The 17,916-nt window shown below is 31.6% G+C and overlaps 2 protein-coding genes across 5 annotated transcripts in view; both read left to right on the forward strand.

Annotated features, from left to right (window-relative positions):
- Positions 1 to 2,307: 2,307 nt before the first annotated feature.
- On the forward strand, positions 2,308 to 7,472 carry LOC143062147 (salivary C-type lectin 2-like). 2 transcript variants are annotated; one of them, XM_076233946.1, is made up of 5 exons: positions 2,308 to 2,400; positions 3,423 to 3,517; positions 4,500 to 4,593; positions 6,568 to 6,781; positions 7,341 to 7,472. In XM_076233946.1, the coding sequence occupies exons 1-5, from the start codon at positions 2,337 to 2,339 to the stop codon at positions 7,372 to 7,374; spliced, it is 501 nt and encodes a 166-aa protein (XP_076090061.1). In that variant the 5' UTR covers positions 2,308 to 2,336; the 3' UTR covers positions 7,375 to 7,472. The 2 variants fall into 2 exon arrangements, with proteins under 2 accessions (XP_076090061.1, XP_076090062.1); XM_076233947.1 differs by lacking the exon at positions 3,423 to 3,517 and having other exon boundaries at positions 2,318 to 2,400.
- Positions 7,473 to 8,478: 1,006 nt separating this feature from the next.
- Positions 8,479 to 17,916, forward strand: part of LOC143063070 (perlucin-like) — a 47,743-nt gene continuing 38,305 nt past the window's right edge. Inside the window, exons 1-2 of one of the 3 annotated variants that reach the window (XM_076235000.1) lie at positions 8,479 to 8,643; positions 12,896 to 12,990. In XM_076235000.1, coding sequence (XP_076091115.1) covers positions 8,583 to 8,643; positions 12,896 to 12,990 — 156 coding nt within the window. In that variant the 5' untranslated portion in view covers positions 8,479 to 8,582. Of the gene's footprint in view, positions 8,644 to 9,412; positions 9,530 to 11,274; positions 11,384 to 12,895; positions 12,991 to 17,916 lie in introns of those variants that run through there. The other 2 variants (XM_076234999.1, XM_076234998.1) reach the window with 2 other exon arrangements.

A 17,916-nucleotide genomic window follows, 5' to 3' on the forward strand; every position in this document is an offset into this window, starting at 1 on the left:
TGTAATTACTTTTGATAAAGTAATCGATTGTAATCGATTACATACTAAAATTTGAGTAATCGATTATTAATCGATTGCACAAAAATCCTTCATGTAATCGATTATTAATCGATTACATTTGTCAGTAATCGTGCCCATCCCTGTTGCACACAACAAAGTTTAGCAATAATATATCATACAATTGTTTGATCAAACAAATAATAAATTTGACAAAACACAGATGTGCAGGAAATAAAGGCACCTGCACATAACATAAAGAAGAAATGACAGGACGTAAAGGCAAAGCGACAAAACACATTACATATTTACACTATAAGACAGTTCCGGCGTTCCATAGCAATCTACTTTATAGGGGTAAATTCAGTAAATAAATATACGTCATCAGGAACCACCCATTTGGGGGAGAGCTTTCAGTATAAAAGTGAAGTCCTGTGCTCTTCTGATTGGTAGATAATGTTTGTAATAAATATTTTTTGGTAGATGGATCAAAACTAGAGTTGAAAAAAATTTAAAAATAAATGCTGAATGTACTATTTTTTTCCCCTACAGGGTTGAAAAGAAATGGGGGTCAGTATAGGAATTCAGTGCGAATCTACATTGTTTGTAAACAAGGCCATGTGAATGCCCAAAAATGCCGCATGACCCTATGTTTTTATTGTTGCAAAAGATAGGGCTACATTTGTACTTTCATGAATGATATATGAAAGTTTTTAATTTCTAAAGGTAAATCAGGTATAAATTTATTTCCACACATAGATTAGCATTAAAGTCAATGGGAGATTTTTTACTGAATTTACCCCTAAACAAATTAATCTCCTGTTATCATTATCCGTGTGCAAAAGAAATGATGGTACTTTTGAAGAAAATTTTTAAATATTTTATTTTGTTCTTGTCTTAATGCTACCACATTTTTTTAAATAATAATATAATAATATGTATTCAGGTAAAGGCAGTGTATACTAATATATAATACAACCTTAAAATATAGAAATGAGCTAATGCCTTAACCAAAGGACAACCCATGAAAGCAACCAAGCTTATTTAAATTGGACTCCTTATAGACTTTTTGTTTGTGTGTTTGTTTTATTTTATAAATGTAAAACATATCTTATTAATTAACACCAGGTACATCCACCTAAGTTTTCCAGGGAAGCAACTAAAGGGGGATGGCATTGGGAGATTTTCACAGTCTCATTTGTCGGGGAAATAGACTTGTTGATAAATAAATAATTTTTAATTAAAAGATTTGAAGATGATTTTAAAAGATGAATTCCCCCAAAAATCAATCTCATCAGAGATTACTGATGACTATTACTCATGCCAAAAAAAATTAATATTTCTAAAGAAAACGCGCAAAATAGATTTGTGCTGTTCACGCAATGACACCTATCTGCAAGGTTGTGAGAAAGACTGAAATCGACACGTCACCAGGGTTGAGTTCAATATCGTAGCAGCGACGTAGTGCTACGTAGATTTTGACTATTGAACGTGTAGCTATAGACTAGTTCTTACATAGATATTGATATAAGCTACGTAGCCACTACGTAGCTGCTACGATATTAAACTCAACACTGTTGTACGGTCACCATTACGAAGGAGTTAATCGGTAAGACGGGTATGTGTCAAACAAATTCGAGTCATACTTTGGCAGTCATAGATTTAAACGACGCCAAAATAGTTGTCTGTTATGTTGGTTTTTCGCTTTGGTCCTGTCTTCTATTGTTAAAAGAATATGCTATGACATAGCGGTCGCCCAATCAGGGTTGAGTGCAATATCGTAGCAGCTACGTAGCGGATACGTAGCTGCTATCAATATCTATGTAGCAACTAGTCTATAGCTACACGTTCAATAGTCAAAATCTTTGTAGCACTATGTAGCTGCTACGATATTGAATTCAACCCTGGTCTTGTAAGATTTAGAGTTCCCGAGATCGATTCTCTCAGATTTTTATCTTCTTCCATTTTCTGTGTCTACTCAAAATGAACTCCAGAGTTTAGAACCACGATGAACTATACTGTTACTTCTTTGTAAATTGAACAGTATTACCAACAGTATCTTTATTTGAAAAAGGTAAGCGTATCAGAACACATTGAACAATACAACCTCTGCCTCATGAAGCAAGGGGATAGCAATGTTGATCATTGAAATTTCAAACTTTTGCGATTTTTATTTGAGAACTTTCGCGATTAAATCAATACTGAAACTGGTGCCATATTTAAATATTTCTGTGTGAAGTTTTAGACTATCATATTATATATTAAACTGATTAAAATGTTGATAAGGCTTTTGTATCACTTTGGAATTAACCGAGGTACAGATAAGTACTTCGTATATAATGAAAATCATGATTGTGAACTGGCTTCAAGTATTTCACCTGCTGATTTTGCTGATTTTGCCTGGTATGTATGTTCAAAATATTAATATTGTTTAACATAGCTGTTTTTGTTTCTCTCGATAGATCGATGAATAGATCAAATCTCGTGTAAAATTTAAAATTTTGATATGAATCTTAATTCAAAGGTGGCTGTAATAAGTCATAGTCATAATAGACCGTTTGGACATTTTATGTTAATGCATATTATTCTCTTGGAATAATTAAAATAATACATTATTGAGTATTCAGCAATTACCGAATTTGATTGAAGATGATAACAAGCCATACTAAAAAAATGTATTTCCATACATTGATATAAATCATTGACCAAGAAAGTGTTCTCTTAAACAAAGTTACCAAACAAATGCAAACACTTTAAATAGGTTCATACGTTCGATGCGCTTTTCTGGATCTACCTTCATCAGGAAGACTCAAATTCGAATATGTGAAAGTCGAAACAGTTGCAGAGCTATATAGAAAAAAAACCAACAAAAGAGTCAAATTCATCTAATGCCAACTTTGCCTGAGGAAGTTGAAACCTTCGTTTATAATAATTTAAAAAATTGATAAACGGACATTTTATGAAAGTGCTGTACTAAATCATGCCAGTTCCGAAATACTGACAATTACAATCAAAATTCAACTTAGAATGACCCTACGTACTTGCGAAGGTTTATCTTTAATCATCAAAAGTGACCACTAACGGTCAATATTTGTCAAAGATCAAGAACAGTTTCTAAATTTTCAAAATTTATTTCATGTATATTTATTTTAATCGTAACTTCAAGCCTAATAAATCTAATCGATTGTACATCGTTTTTATTGTTGTGTAAAAGACCCAAGTACAATGTAACAGTTTTAAAACAAGGATTCAAAAATATATATTTAGTGTGACGTGCAGTTTCACTAATCTAGTAAACATTTTTGTTTTGGTGCAACCTGATGCCTCTTGAAGATCCATTGGTGGCCTGCTGCGATTTTCTGCACTTTGGACGGGCTTTTGTCTCTTCGACACATTCCTCATTTCAATTCTTAATTATATTTTAGATAATGGAAACACTGAATGTGCATTAGGATGGCATCATTTGGGATCATCTTGCTATTTGTTCAGCCATGAACGTTTTAATTGGTTTCAAGCTGAGGTAAACGTGCCACTAGAAATACAAACCTGATATAAAAATGATTGATGAGTGGAAAACCAACACATATTCATTGCTGATATTTTATTCATAATGCAAAATTATAACATAACTAACCATGCTTTTTACTTTTTGTTTTGCTTATTATTTTTTGGACGATGATGTTTTTTGCCCATTCTTATGGTATGTATGTTTCCAAACTCGTTCTCTATGCTCGTCCTATAGTGCTGTATATATGATTTCAATTAGCTGAATCTATATATTTATGTGTACCTGGTAAAAAAATTAAGTGAGTGATTTCATTTCCATACATTAATTAACTCGTTTACTAAATCAGTTCATGGATACTAAGATTTTGTTTTGAAGTTTGGCTGTACCAGTATAATTAGTACTAAAATTGGAAATCACATCCTGAATGTTAAGGTGATGTTGGTTATAAAGCCTGAAAATTTAAATACGACCAATTTCAACTCATTGATCCTTTGAATAAACGTATTCTTAAAGATATATTTGTTAATCGGTACTAACATTGATTTCGTTTTTGATAAATTAAAAAATAACTAAAATATTATTTTGTTTTACTTTTATGAAAACTTACATCAATCGATATGATGTTCTCTGTTTATTTATGGCTTTGCTCGAGGTAATGCGTTTCTCTGAACCCCAGAATCAAAGGTATGATATTCCATTGGTTACAAAACCTTTGCTATGAAGGTTTCGTACAAATCAGAACGTTGTAGATGGTTAAATGGATTTCTTAACACCGGAAATTGCAAGCGTCCAGGCTGGCCTGTTGATTTACAGATTCGTGTTTTATACTTTCCTATGGTTTCTGGTGGATAATCTCATTTGCAATCTTACATATCTTTTCCATAAATTTAATATAATCATAATTTTCAATAATTCTATTATTAGCTCTATTTGGCTACATTTCGATTATAACATACAAAACCTTCGGGGTAATCATACATCCTTTTCTATTTAGTTCAGTTGTAGTGCACACAACGCCCGCCTTGCTGAAGTTCAGTCAAAAGAACAGGCGACCTTTTTAGTAAACATGGGTAAAACTGAAGGACCAGGTATGTATAGAAAATCGCATTCTGTAGCTAGTCGCATTCATAGCTAACCTCATGGAGTTTGATCATGTGATTACTTGGCCGTTTAAATAGTGTTTATAGATTACTACATTTGTTTGTAGCTTTATAGACCAAATATTTGCTGATCATTTGACTATTTGATAATCTAGGACTTTTTTTATTATTATTTGATTATCTTGTTTACATAATGATTACTGATTATGTCTTGTGATTATATTGACAAAAAGAAATGAGATTATATGATAACTGACACAGCCCCAATGAGAGGCGTCGCTAGTTAACAGAACCAATACAAAATGCAAAATTTAAATATTCAAAACTCTTTTAAACTAAAAATTCAATATACATATATTTGAGAATGATGCAATATTTTGATATGACTTTCGAATTTGAAAACAACAAACATATTGGGTTTTTTTTCAAAAGGAAAGATAATTACATAAAATATTCTTTGTTCAAAGCCTGAAAAGGCAATCACTGGCTTCATAAGTTAAACATTTTAAATATGAATAAGCAAAAAAATATTGCTTATTGTATTTATTTTTGGTTTACTTATGTCAATCATCCCAAAACTCCAGAGGTGAACGACCAAGAGTATCCAATAGAGTTCATATGCATCCGATAGTTTAGAATAAGTCGAAGGACAACCATACCAAATGCACGATGTATTATCATTTATCAAAACTAAGAAAGTAATAAATATGTATCATTACCATTTCATTACATAATTCAAACATCTCTTAGAACTATTTATCAAGCAACTGATTCATATTATGGGCATATTGTTGACAAAAAGTTTTGTTTATTACAATTTGTATTCAATTCACATATGTTAAGAATTCTCATATTTCAATACAATTGTGTTCTTGTCCCTTGGAATCATCTCAGCCGTGCATACATTATGACCGACCCTGCCTTAAGAGATTATAAGCAATCATGAAGAACTTATTTCAAAGCAGTTGACCCCTTCAACACAACATATTTCCGAGTGAGCACAACATTACTATTTAATGGACAGCACAGCAATGCTGTCGTAAACATTGAACTGTGTAAGGGAATTATATTGAAGAAATATGGGAAAGTAAATGATAACCTACATTTTATTTGTGAAATTTGTTTTCGAATAACAGATTTTATAATCTAAGCTAATTCTTTTAAATCAAAAATCACAAAAAGATATTTCTTCGTGAAAAGGATATCATGACTTATTCTGAAGACCCTCGATATTTCTTAAGTTTATCGGACTTTTTTTGCACATGCGCAATACGTTAACTGTTGCATTATTTTAATACATTTTGATCTTTCCTTTTCACAATTGCAAAAGCACCATCATTGCCACAAGGAAAAATAATTCACTTGTATTATGTTCACCAACTATGTGTAAATATTTTCTTACCGTAGTGATACAATATTTTTCCACCGTACGTGTCGCTACGATCATCGTTCTGTAAAAATATCAAACACCAAAAAAAAAAAAAAGCCAACTCCTTGGAAAATTCAAAACGGAAATTCCTATATTAAATAGCAAAACCTAAAGCTTAAACACATCAAACGAATTGTGAAAAGAACTGGATTGGAAATGATACAAGCATGTTCGTAACTATTTTCTACTTGAGGACTTGTTTTATTTTACTCTATTGTTGATCGGAACCCCTTACGTTACAAGAGTAAATGAATCACAATCTCGTTTAATTTCAATCGATGTTCTCACCTTAAAAGGGTATTCTAGTTTATTTGCAAATTCCTTAATATTTGCTTATATTTAAGAAATATACCAGTGTTTGACTAATAACATTAATGTTATATGCAAAACTAGAATTACCTATCAAATAAAAAATATAATTTTCTGAAACTTATGTATTAACGAAAATACCAATGAAAGTAATTGGTTCAATTTATACAGTTTGCTTCTTTGTAAGTCGCTATGTGTAATTATTCTTAACTATACAAATGTAGGTCAAAGCTATTGGTTAGGAGGTAGAGATGATGTCATAGAAGGCATGTGGACGTGGGCTCAAACAGACCAGCCGTTCAATTTTACTGACTGGTATCCTAATGTACCAGACAACAAGGCCAGAAACGAGAACTGCTTACATATGTATGCTGCATATAATTTGAAATGGAACGACGCCACATGTACCGGACTGTACAGATTTATCTGTGAACAAGAGTAAGTATATATTTTTCTAATCTTAATCTGTCTAAAGCATGACATTGCTTTAATTAAGGAGAGAAAACAATGTTTTTTAAATGGTCAATTTACCATCCCCAAATCTTACGATACAGCCAAATGTAACACAACAAAGCAGGTGGTGATCTCTGCTTATTTATAATAGTAAGGAGTTCCTTCCAGAAGGTTTCAAATGAAATGATGTCCTACTCAAACGTATGAACACATTCTGTTGTGAAAGAGAGTCAGTACGTTGTTCAGTGGTATAACATAAGTTAGATCTAGGATAAAGTATCTAGTTCTTCCCATGTTGCCGTTGGTTGTTTAAAAAAAAAGTTAAGACATACAGCAAATATAAAACATGAAAAATGTCGTTATTATTCTACTTATGATATGGACTATAAAACTTACACAACAATCTAACGAACCTGAGCTGATTATGCAATATCGAAAGTACAACAAATACAATTACTTTTTTAAAAAAAGGAACAGGCAAAAACAACTCTGAATTTAATTCTTGATTATCTATTTTAGTGATATATTAACTTTTCTTTTGTAGGTATTCTGGAGATGGTTCTGAAATAATAGGATAAACAAATATCAATGTGAAAACAAGTCGTTTCAATTTTTAAATTTTATTGGACAAATAGTTAATCAAACTTATATTCTTAATCAAAAGAAATACTGCATATATCTCGGGGCGATCGGCATTAAATTCACAATTGTCTTCTAATTATTCTGTTAACAAAGTAAACTAAACGTTCGAGTCAGTACATTTGATATTTAAATCTTGGTGAAAAACTGTGTTATCAAACCGTTTTTTTCCCATGTACAATGTATATATTGTTTATGGCTGAATGGTAAGATGGGTCTGTGTCACACAAAAGACATGTTTTGGCAGTCTTAGACTTGAATGAGCACAACAGTTGTCTGGTCTGTAAAATATAGGCGAAAGATACAAGACAGACATTCAAATTCATAAGTCGAAACATAATAACATTTGCAATAGTTGTCGATGCAAGCGGTCTTGGATGGTTTGGAGTTTGTTAGATTCCATCAGGTGTTAATCTTTTACATTTGTATACTGTAAACCAATTTATTTTGGCGGATACGCTATTTTGCATTTAGTCGTTTCTATTTGACGTCTCGGCATTTAATTTGCGCTGTGTTCTATTTCATTGATGTATTAATATAAGAGAAGATCGACGTTTCACATATTCCTGAAGATATTTATGTCTGTGTTTTTTCTAATCGTAAAATTCGAAAAAATCGATTGCTTGCGAAAAGAATTCGGTTTACAGTTTTCAAAATTGATTCAAAAGTTTGGAACATAGGTAAACTTTACTATAACATCAGAATCTTTAAATTGTGTATTATGAAATCATGCTTTATAACATTTTTTTTCTAGTTTTCAATGCCGTATAAACATATTCCATCGGATCAGCAAATGAATACTTAATTATTCTTTCGCCTGAGTTTAGTTTTTTATTATCAATATGCATTGTCTATTTCGCTTTAATTGTGCACTAATGATTCTTATTAATTAACTACACTGTTATTGGACTTAATATGATGAAAACTGCCTATGCAATATAATGTGTAAACTCGGCCAATATAGATTTTTTTCTGAATTGGCCGAGTTTTTTCTGTATTGGCCGAGTTATTCTATATTGGTCGAGTTGACACAAGTGCAGGATTTCGGAATGTCTCTAGATTTTACATCGAAAGTCATGATAAACACAAACTGAAAGTAAACAGTTGTTTTGAAGACGCAGTTGTCATTTATAGTTATCTTTTAAACATGCTGAAAATGTCAGTAGGGCATACATTTCAGGCAAAAGACGGTCACATTCATTTAAAAGGTATTTTGAAAGCAGACGATAGAACTATTTTAGGTTTGGGGAACGAGTAGATTATCACAAAGTTCATTTTTTGACGACCTCATAATTTCACGATTGTACACATCGATTTAGTTTCTGCATAACACATGCAATGGCAGTACCTTTCCAATTACTATTTATGTGTTGCGTCTGAATTTAAGTTGTAACACTTTATAGTGACTGGAAAGGGTAGAAAAAATCATCAGATGAGAAAATGCTGAAGACACCTGGAAACAGCAATATATCATTATACATGTATAATTTTGCATCTAATAAAAAGAAACGAACTGAGATTTGGATAGTTCCACTTCAAGGTAAAAATATTTATCTCTTTTGAAATGCAATTAAAAAAATATTGTAACACTGTAGTTAATTAATAAAGATACTATTACGTGTATTTCTCGGCCAGCTGTATTGGCCTTCGGCTTTGCATCAGGCCAATACAGCAAGCCTCGGACCAATAACAAGGCCAATACAGAAATACTTACGTAATAATATCATAGTATTGTTTATTATTAATTAACTACACTGTTATTGGACTCAATATGATGAAAACTGCATTTGCAATATAAGGTGTAAACTCGGCCAATACAGATTAACTCGGCCAATATAGATTTTTTTTCTGTATTGGCCGAGTTATTCTATATTGGCCTAGTTGACGTAAATACAGGATTTCGGAACGTCTCTAGTTTTTCCATCGAAAGTCACGACAAGCACAAACTGAAAGTAAACAATTGTTTGGAGGAAGCAGTTTTCATTTAGTCATCATTAACATGCTGAAAAGTTCAGTATAGTATATATTACAGACTTAAGACGGCCACATTCATTTAAAAAATCATTATGAAAGCAGACGATGGAATTATTTCAGGTTTGGGAAACGAGTAGATTATCACAAAGTTTTTTTTTCTTGACGACCTCATAATTTCACGATGGTACTACATGTACAATTCGATTTATTATTTACTTTTGCTTTTTTTTGTAAACTATCATTTATTTTCAAACCCGAACCAGGCATATGCATTCTAATATTATGTAAATCTTCGTTCTTTGGTCATTTGGCTTATGTATGGTTATATCATTTTCAACTCCTATATTATTTGTTTTAAATAAACTCATAACACATGCAATGTCAGTACCTTTCCACTTACTATTTATGTGTTGCATTTAAATTTAAGTTGTACATGTAACTGTTGAAGACACCTGGAAACAGCTACAGATCATTATATATTGCATCCAAGTTATAAAAAGAAACTGAGATTTGGATAGTTCCACTTCAAGGTAAAAATATTTATCTCTTGTGAAATGAAATTAAAAAAAATATTGTACATGAAACACTGTAGTTAATTAATAAAGATACTATTACGTGTATTTCTGTATTGGCCTTGTTATTGGTCCGAGGCCAGCCTCGGACCAATAACAAGGTTCGCCTCAGGCCAATACAGCAAGCCTCGGACCAATAACAAGGTCAACACAGAAATACTTACGTAATAATATCATAGTAAAATCGAAAAAAATACTGTGAGGCATGAATACAAAATTTTAAGTTTCTGAATGATATGCTAAGTAGATGAATCATACATGCCATTCATTTCGCCTTTTGGATTGTACTGGTATCTGTAAAAAGTAAAATCACAAAAATACTGATTTCCTACTAAAATTCGAACGTACGAACTACGATCTGGAACACAATACAATGCTGCTCCATTGAGGACGGGGATAACAATGTTGATCAATGGACATTTTGAAGATTTGAGATTTTTATTTGAGAAATATTGGGTCTAAATCCCTTTAAAAAATGCCATATTTAAAAGTAAAATCTCAAAAATACTGAACTCCGAAGGAAATTCAAAACGGAAATGTATAGCGTGTGCTACTATTTTTATGTTTAAAGGCATTGTGGATTATTTCTTTAAGGCGATTTTCAATTTCACATAGGGAATTGTAGTATACAGGGTTCAAAAATCTAAATTTTTTATAGAACTAATTTCAGAGAGAGACTGAGATTTTAAGATTTCAAAGCACAAACCTGCCCAATCATTTATTGTAGAACAGTGGGGTCACGTATATGGTTCATGAGAATGTTTAAGAATACACAAATGGTTAATACCACTACTCGAGTAAACAATTTCACAGTATTTCTGAAGACTCTCTTTCACTGCGGACATATTTTTGCTCAATCTAATGGACTATTCTTTAGTGGAACATGCAGATGAGCCGGCAATGTACCGTTGTTTGTACGGAATTTTAATAAGCTTTAGTATCAAATACAAACAATACAAAGTCTTCCGATTTGTTGTTCAATGTAATGTTCATTAAAGCCATGAAGGACTTATGATCATTCGTTTGATGTGTTTGGACTTTTGATTTTGCCTTTTGATTTTTGATTTTCCTTTTTGAATTTTCCTCGGAGTTCAGTATTTTTGTGTTTTTACTTTTTATCCTTTTCAAATAATTGTCTTTGTATGTGGGATTACCTGGATACCAAATGTGTGTATACAAGTAATTACATATGACACTATTTCACACACTGGACGTTCAGACTATCGTTTACTGGTTGGCTAAACGGTCAATAACAATAACAATAAACGATTAAAATTTTGATAAGGCATTCAAATCATTTTGAAATTTACGGTAGTACAGATAAGAATTTACATTATTATGGGAATCACGTTTCTGCACTCGTTTTCAGTACTGAATCTGGTGCTTTTGCTGACTTTTCCTGGTATGTTTGTTCACTTTTGTCTGTTAGTTGCCTTTGTTAGTGTTCAAATTGTATATTCTTTCATTTTTTTTATATATTTTTGGGTTTGGTGTGACATACATTTTCATTGAACTAGTACACTGTTGGTTCAGGGGGGCAGGCGAAACCCGCTTTCGTATGTGGGATTTTCTTGCTGTGTTGAAGAACCATTGTTGAACATCGGCAGTTTCCTACTCTTTAGTCTGGTTGTTTTCTCTCCTTGACCCATTTATTATTATAATAGTAATTAATTGATTTTTATATGATTTTATTTTAATTCGATTACAATTTTTTTTTTTAAATATAACCCTTTTGGTGAAGGAATTGTTGTAAAACCAGTGAGTCTAATACAAATTTGACGTCTAAGATGGATGTTAATTTTGAAAAAAAAGAACTTTAGATAACAAAATGTAGACTCTATGACCAATTCATGAAATATCAATATCAATAAAAGTGGAATATATATATAGATATGTGCACATAGGAAAAAGATTCCCAGGGTGTATAAAAAAGGTTTAAAGAACTGAAAAGGGATAACGATAAGCAATGTTCGTACACAAAAATGAAAATAATGTTACGTTATTGGTTGAATTTCCGTTGTTTAGGACGTTTTGAACCAATCACTACGTTTTGGTGTACGGTTTTTAAAATAATACACAGGATTCATTATATTCTGAAACAGCAAATTTTATTTAAACATGGCGGAGTCAAGGGGACTGTGCGTATCTTGAAAATCGCAAATTAGAGAAACTTGCAACTGTATAATTGTTTAACAATATGTAAACACTACCGTTGCATTTTTGGATAAAGGTGACCAATACCTTTACTTTTGAGTATAAAACTATAAAACTGTCTTTTCTCAATTTTTGCTTTGTAGAGCAAAAGATGAAAAAATAAGTGAAGGAAATGTGCAAAGTCATACAACTCAATATTTAAGTATATGCTTGTACACATCTATAGATTGTGAGCCAATAAACAAATGTTTTAGATTGTTTTTTAACACAAATGTGCTCAGACACAAGTTAGAACAATTTACAAAGTGTTCTTCTTAATTTTTTATATTGCATACAACAAATAAACGATTTATATGAGCATAAGCAGTTGCGAAGGTATATCTTTAAATATATAAATACATGGTGTAACACAAACATATAAATGCTTAATTCAAAGACCAGACTAGAGTTTGATACCTAAAAAAACCCAAAATTTATTTAAGTTACATTTATTCAAAATCTATCCTATAAACCAATCAACATAACTGGTTATTTATTATCAACTATTTCTCACGTATAAAAAAAGGAGATGCGGTATGACTGAAAATGACACAACTCTCCGCAAACTAAGATATCAAATGTCACAGAAATTATCAACTATAGGTCATCGTCAACAGTGAGCAAAGCCCATAACGCATAGTCAGCTATAAAAGGACCCGAAATGTATGTAATTATGTTTACTGTAGAGTTATTAGACATTGATTTGAACATATACTTTTAGATAAAGGAAGCACTGAATGTCCAATAGGATGGAATCACTTTGGCTCATCTTGCTATTTTTTCAGCCATGAACTTTTTAATTGGTTGGACGCTGAGGTAACTTAAAAATAACTTAAAACACTGGTCTATATCCAAATATTGATCAAATATATCATACAGGTGAAACATATTCTAATTTACATAAACTAGCAACTTTACCTGACAATATAGGAAAATAGGTATTTAGTCGGATCTTAACACGTACTTGTGATTTGGTTAAAACCGGTTTTGTTCAAAATATACGAAGAAATGTCGAAATGTTCAGGACTTAATTAAATCCGTATTTCGGTAGGATGGTGCAAGCATACGATTTTTATTGCGTCTTACACTTTGAGAAGCAAATAATCTTCAACTACTTTATTCAAATATTGTGTAAAAACGTTAATTTTGAGCTATGAAAGTCAAGTGGCTCGAGTATTTTTCTGATGAAGTTTTTAAAAATTGCAAAGAAATATTTTTACATTGGGTTAGCTTTCATTAGTCTTAACTATCTATAGATTAACAACTTTTGGTTATATTTATAATTTAGAATCATCATTGAAGGTGGGGGAAGATTTCGCAGATAATTAATTATATTGATGTGCCATTTGTATGCAAGAGTGACATTTCGTTGTATTATGTGCCAATTCGAAAAAGTTATGCGAGTATTCTCTCCCCTTAACAGGTTCATTATTTTATAATTAAGTTTAGGTTTCTGATATAATTTTGAATAATTACAAAATGTATCAATTCAATATATTTCAGTTTTTGTTATTGGTGTATCAAAAACATTGATGTTTGAATATAATTTCATAAATTTGAAACGTTTAAAATGATTACATATTATTATTATTATTATTACAATTTTTCTATAGCACTAAATCTAAAACAATATTACTCAAAGCGCTTTACATCACATGTTAAACGAAATATACACACAGACAGTGATAAAAATATAAAACATGAACCCACAAAATAAATATTTAAGTGTTAAAACTTTTCTAGATAAAAGGATTAATAATGTGGATTTTTTTTCAAAAAAGTGGAATATATATATCAATGAATCAAAATAAAAAAAAACGAGTAAAAAAATTATACTGAATAAAGTTGGTAAAATAAATAGCCAAAAAAGTCTAAAATAAGATTGCTATTACAAATTATCAAATATAAGTTAAAAATTTGAAAACGTATTCAAAAGATGAAAAAGGAATATTACCATGTAAAAATATAATTAATGAAATAAAAAAAATATGTGTGCTACTAAAAAAACATACAATGTACATATTATAAATGAAACATATCTCCAGTTAAAAGAAAGGTTCGATAAATCAAAAGCAGGCTAACGTCTATGGCACAATTTATCACAGAAACGAATTTAAGGGATTAAAAATGCTTGTCGAAGAAAAGTGAGTTTTTAAGTTCTTTTTGAATACAGGCACCGACTTTGCATTTTGAAGTTTTTTTTGGTAATGCATTCCAAAGGATGGCCGCTGCTTGATCAAATCTTCTATTGCCGTAGGTTTTGGTTCGCACAATAGGAGTTACGAGTGTTAAGTTGTTTTCAGACCTTAATGATCTTGATGGCCTGTATAAATTTTCAGGTTCACTAAGATATAATGGCGCTTCATGTTTCACGGACTTGAATACATATAATAATATTTTGTATTGCACCCTGTATTGCACAGGCAGCCAGTGAAGAGACTCAAGTGTCGACATACCAATATAAAGAACCGTTCATCATTGTTGAAAAAGACTATGAACGAAAATCGATTTATTTATCTTCCCTTGGTGACAGATTGATTGGATAATGAACCAGCGTAATATAATTGTAATCACAGAGAGGGACCAGCAAGCAATTTTTAATTGTAGCTTATTCAACGTTAAAACAATTTTCCACTATAAACAAATGTTACTTTATACAAATATAAGGACTTTGTTAGCTAAATCTACAAATTTTATTAGATATTATGATTTTTTATTGCAATAGATTAATATGCTACATAAACTGTTGACGCAGAGATATGTCTCGCCTTTGTGTAATTCGAAAGTATAACGGAAATGTTTAAATCATAATGTAAACATGCAAAATATTTTTAATTAATGAACCATGACTTAAGGTTAAGGACCTAATGACCTCCGTGAAAATGAGAATTGCAATGCTAATTCAACTGTTTGATCCTTGATATTTATCTCATGCAATTACCAAGGGTTTCGAACCATTTGTCAATGACAATTAACAATTGAAAAGATGTCTTTTTATTGATGTAAATCTATAATGGCGGTTAGTAAAAAAAAATAATGTACGACAATGTTTATTTAACTTTGCGCGCAATTGAAGCAAGGATTACATTCCAACAGTGAATATCACAGTGTAGATACTATTCTGTACGCTATCCGGAAGTCGGGATTTTCGAGGCGATGATTTCCAACTGGCTAACAGGACGGTTTTGCCTTCGGTAACTTTTCTCATCATTTGTTTACTCCTATATCTACAAAGTGCTTTGAACATCTTCAAGGTATATATAGCATCATAAATATGAGTAACTGTAACAAAAACATGCATTAGAATATAAAATATACGTGTGCATCACATCAACTTGGTAGAAAAAAGTGAAATCGATGGACAATTTTGCTCTCGTAGTACAAAGCAAATAATCTTTTATTGCAAATATTTGCATAAGTTTACAGTTAAATATATACTGTTTCAATATTCTTTTCGTATTTAAGTAGAATATTCGTATTTCCCATAAAAAAATATGTTTTCCTTGAGGATCCCAAAATAAATTACTGTACGATCAGTCTAGAACTGACTGTATTCTAGAAGCGATTTCAGATTTTTTGACTGTATGACCAGTCGTGATTTTGAAGAAAAAACAACAGCAATTTGAAGATATATACGTGTATATGTGATATTATGAACTATCCAGGGAACTATAACGTGTAATTACTTTCATCAGATAATACAAATATATTTCGGATGAATTTTTTAGACGGTAAAATAATTGTATTTTTGTTCCATCAGTCTTATTTAAAATCAAATGCCTAAAAAGTAATACATAATTCGCTGTGGACTTTGTAATAATGTATCGTTACAGTTATCTGTTAAGCTATTACATTTTTAAAGATTATTTACACCGTCCGCCGTTGACCAATTGATGATTAACATAAATCAAGCTTGTCTTTTAAAATAACAAAAAAACGATAAAGACAGCTTTGCGTAGGGGGATAATTCATGTGATATAATTTGGGTAAGTTTACAGAAATAGAAGGTCCATAATGCATTAATCGAGTAAAAATGGAGCAATTTCAGAAAACTTTAATGATTGGTGTAGGAGGTGTTGGATATATATACCTGATGGTAGTCCGAGATTACTCTGACGTCCAACGGCTGTTTTGCCAGACAAGCTGGGGCCGTGGGAACCTGATGGGTGCCCCCATATAATGTAATGTTCAAGTCCGTATCTTATATAAAGAAACCCCATAAAAGATTTTTACTAAAATTCGAAATAGACGGTACACAATACAGTCATTATCATTTATGATAAGGAGTCCGAATAAGTTTAATTAATAGTTATATCAGTGACGGATTCAAAAAAAGGGGATCCGGCAGTTTGAAACCCTTTTTTAACCATCAATTCATTTGTATGGGAACATATATTTGGAATCCCCTTTTCTCCTGGATTGGACCCCTCTCCATTTAAAAATGGCCGGAACCCCCAATGTATATTAAGTGGTTTATGAGGAGATGCGCTTACAAAACCGGCGAAACATATTGTACCGGTCCAACGGACGAACGGAAAGACGGACTTCTTTATCACTATAACCCCCCGCTTGACAAAGTGGTGTACAATTGAGTGTCAAAAAGACAGTTTTCTCGTTTGAATTGTTTTACATTGTCTTATCGCGGCCTTTTATAGCTCACTATGCGGTATGGGCTTTGCTCATTGTTGAAGGCCGTACGGTGACCTATAGTTGCTAATGTTTGTGTCATTTTGGTCTTTTGTGGATAGTTGTCTCATTGGCAATCATACCACATCTTTTTTATATAGCTCTACATCTTAAACAAAGTGAAGGAACTGTGATCAATTATAGGCTACAGTACGGCCTCGAATGTGTGTAAACAACTAAATCTGTGTGTTTGTACAATTTTAAGTATAACGGAGGACATTTCTGAAACTTATATACTAGTATACATCAAACCTTCCTCTTATTTTAGCAACATTTAAACATCCTTATACTATATGTAGTAAGTCGAGTACACCCTATCAAGCTAAAACATGTTTCATAAGTTTTGAGGATGTGAATGTATTGAAATATATTTGTGTTATTTAGAAAAATGTCACCTTCTAATGTATCGTAAATAACTTTGAAATCACCACTAGAATACAGTGACATAAAGACTGATCATACAGTTTTAAAATAAATAAGCGAGACTGATCGTACAGTGAGAAATTCAAACAAGTGTAATTTTCTTATTTCTGGCTGCAAAGATCTGGTTGAAACTTTTACCACCACTTGAAATATACTTCAATGAGTTAATTAAGTCTGGTTTCTACTTTAATTTGTACACTAAGAGGGCAAAAAGGTTGTTTTTAGGTTCGCCGACTGATTTTTCTTAGTGATGCACTTGAAAATCTCTTGATTAAGGCAAAGACACGAATATTGAATGTGCGGAATTTAATTCTAAACCATTTGAGAATATCGATGTCGGCTGAATTAATCATTTAAGCAATGTACAGATGATCAACTTACCGTTTAATTCAGTATACCCATCAAATTTAAAATGTGATCCAAAATGTTCTCGCTTCGAAAATCGCGACTTCCGGATAGCGTACAGAATAGTATCTACACTGTGAATATGTACTATAAGAATACTTTGTTTGCCCTGTTAAATAAAAATATTACTACTGTGTGCTACTTTTTATCTCCTTTGAACAGTAATGGTTCTTAATGATTTATCAAAAGATATGCATAAAGGAACTAATATTTATTCAGTTGGCTATT

This window comes from Mytilus galloprovincialis, chromosome 2, assembly GCF_965363235.1.
Source record: "Mytilus galloprovincialis chromosome 2, xbMytGall1.hap1.1, whole genome shotgun sequence".
In the NCBI taxonomy this organism is placed as follows: Eukaryota; Metazoa; Mollusca; class Bivalvia; order Mytilida; family Mytilidae; genus Mytilus; species Mytilus galloprovincialis.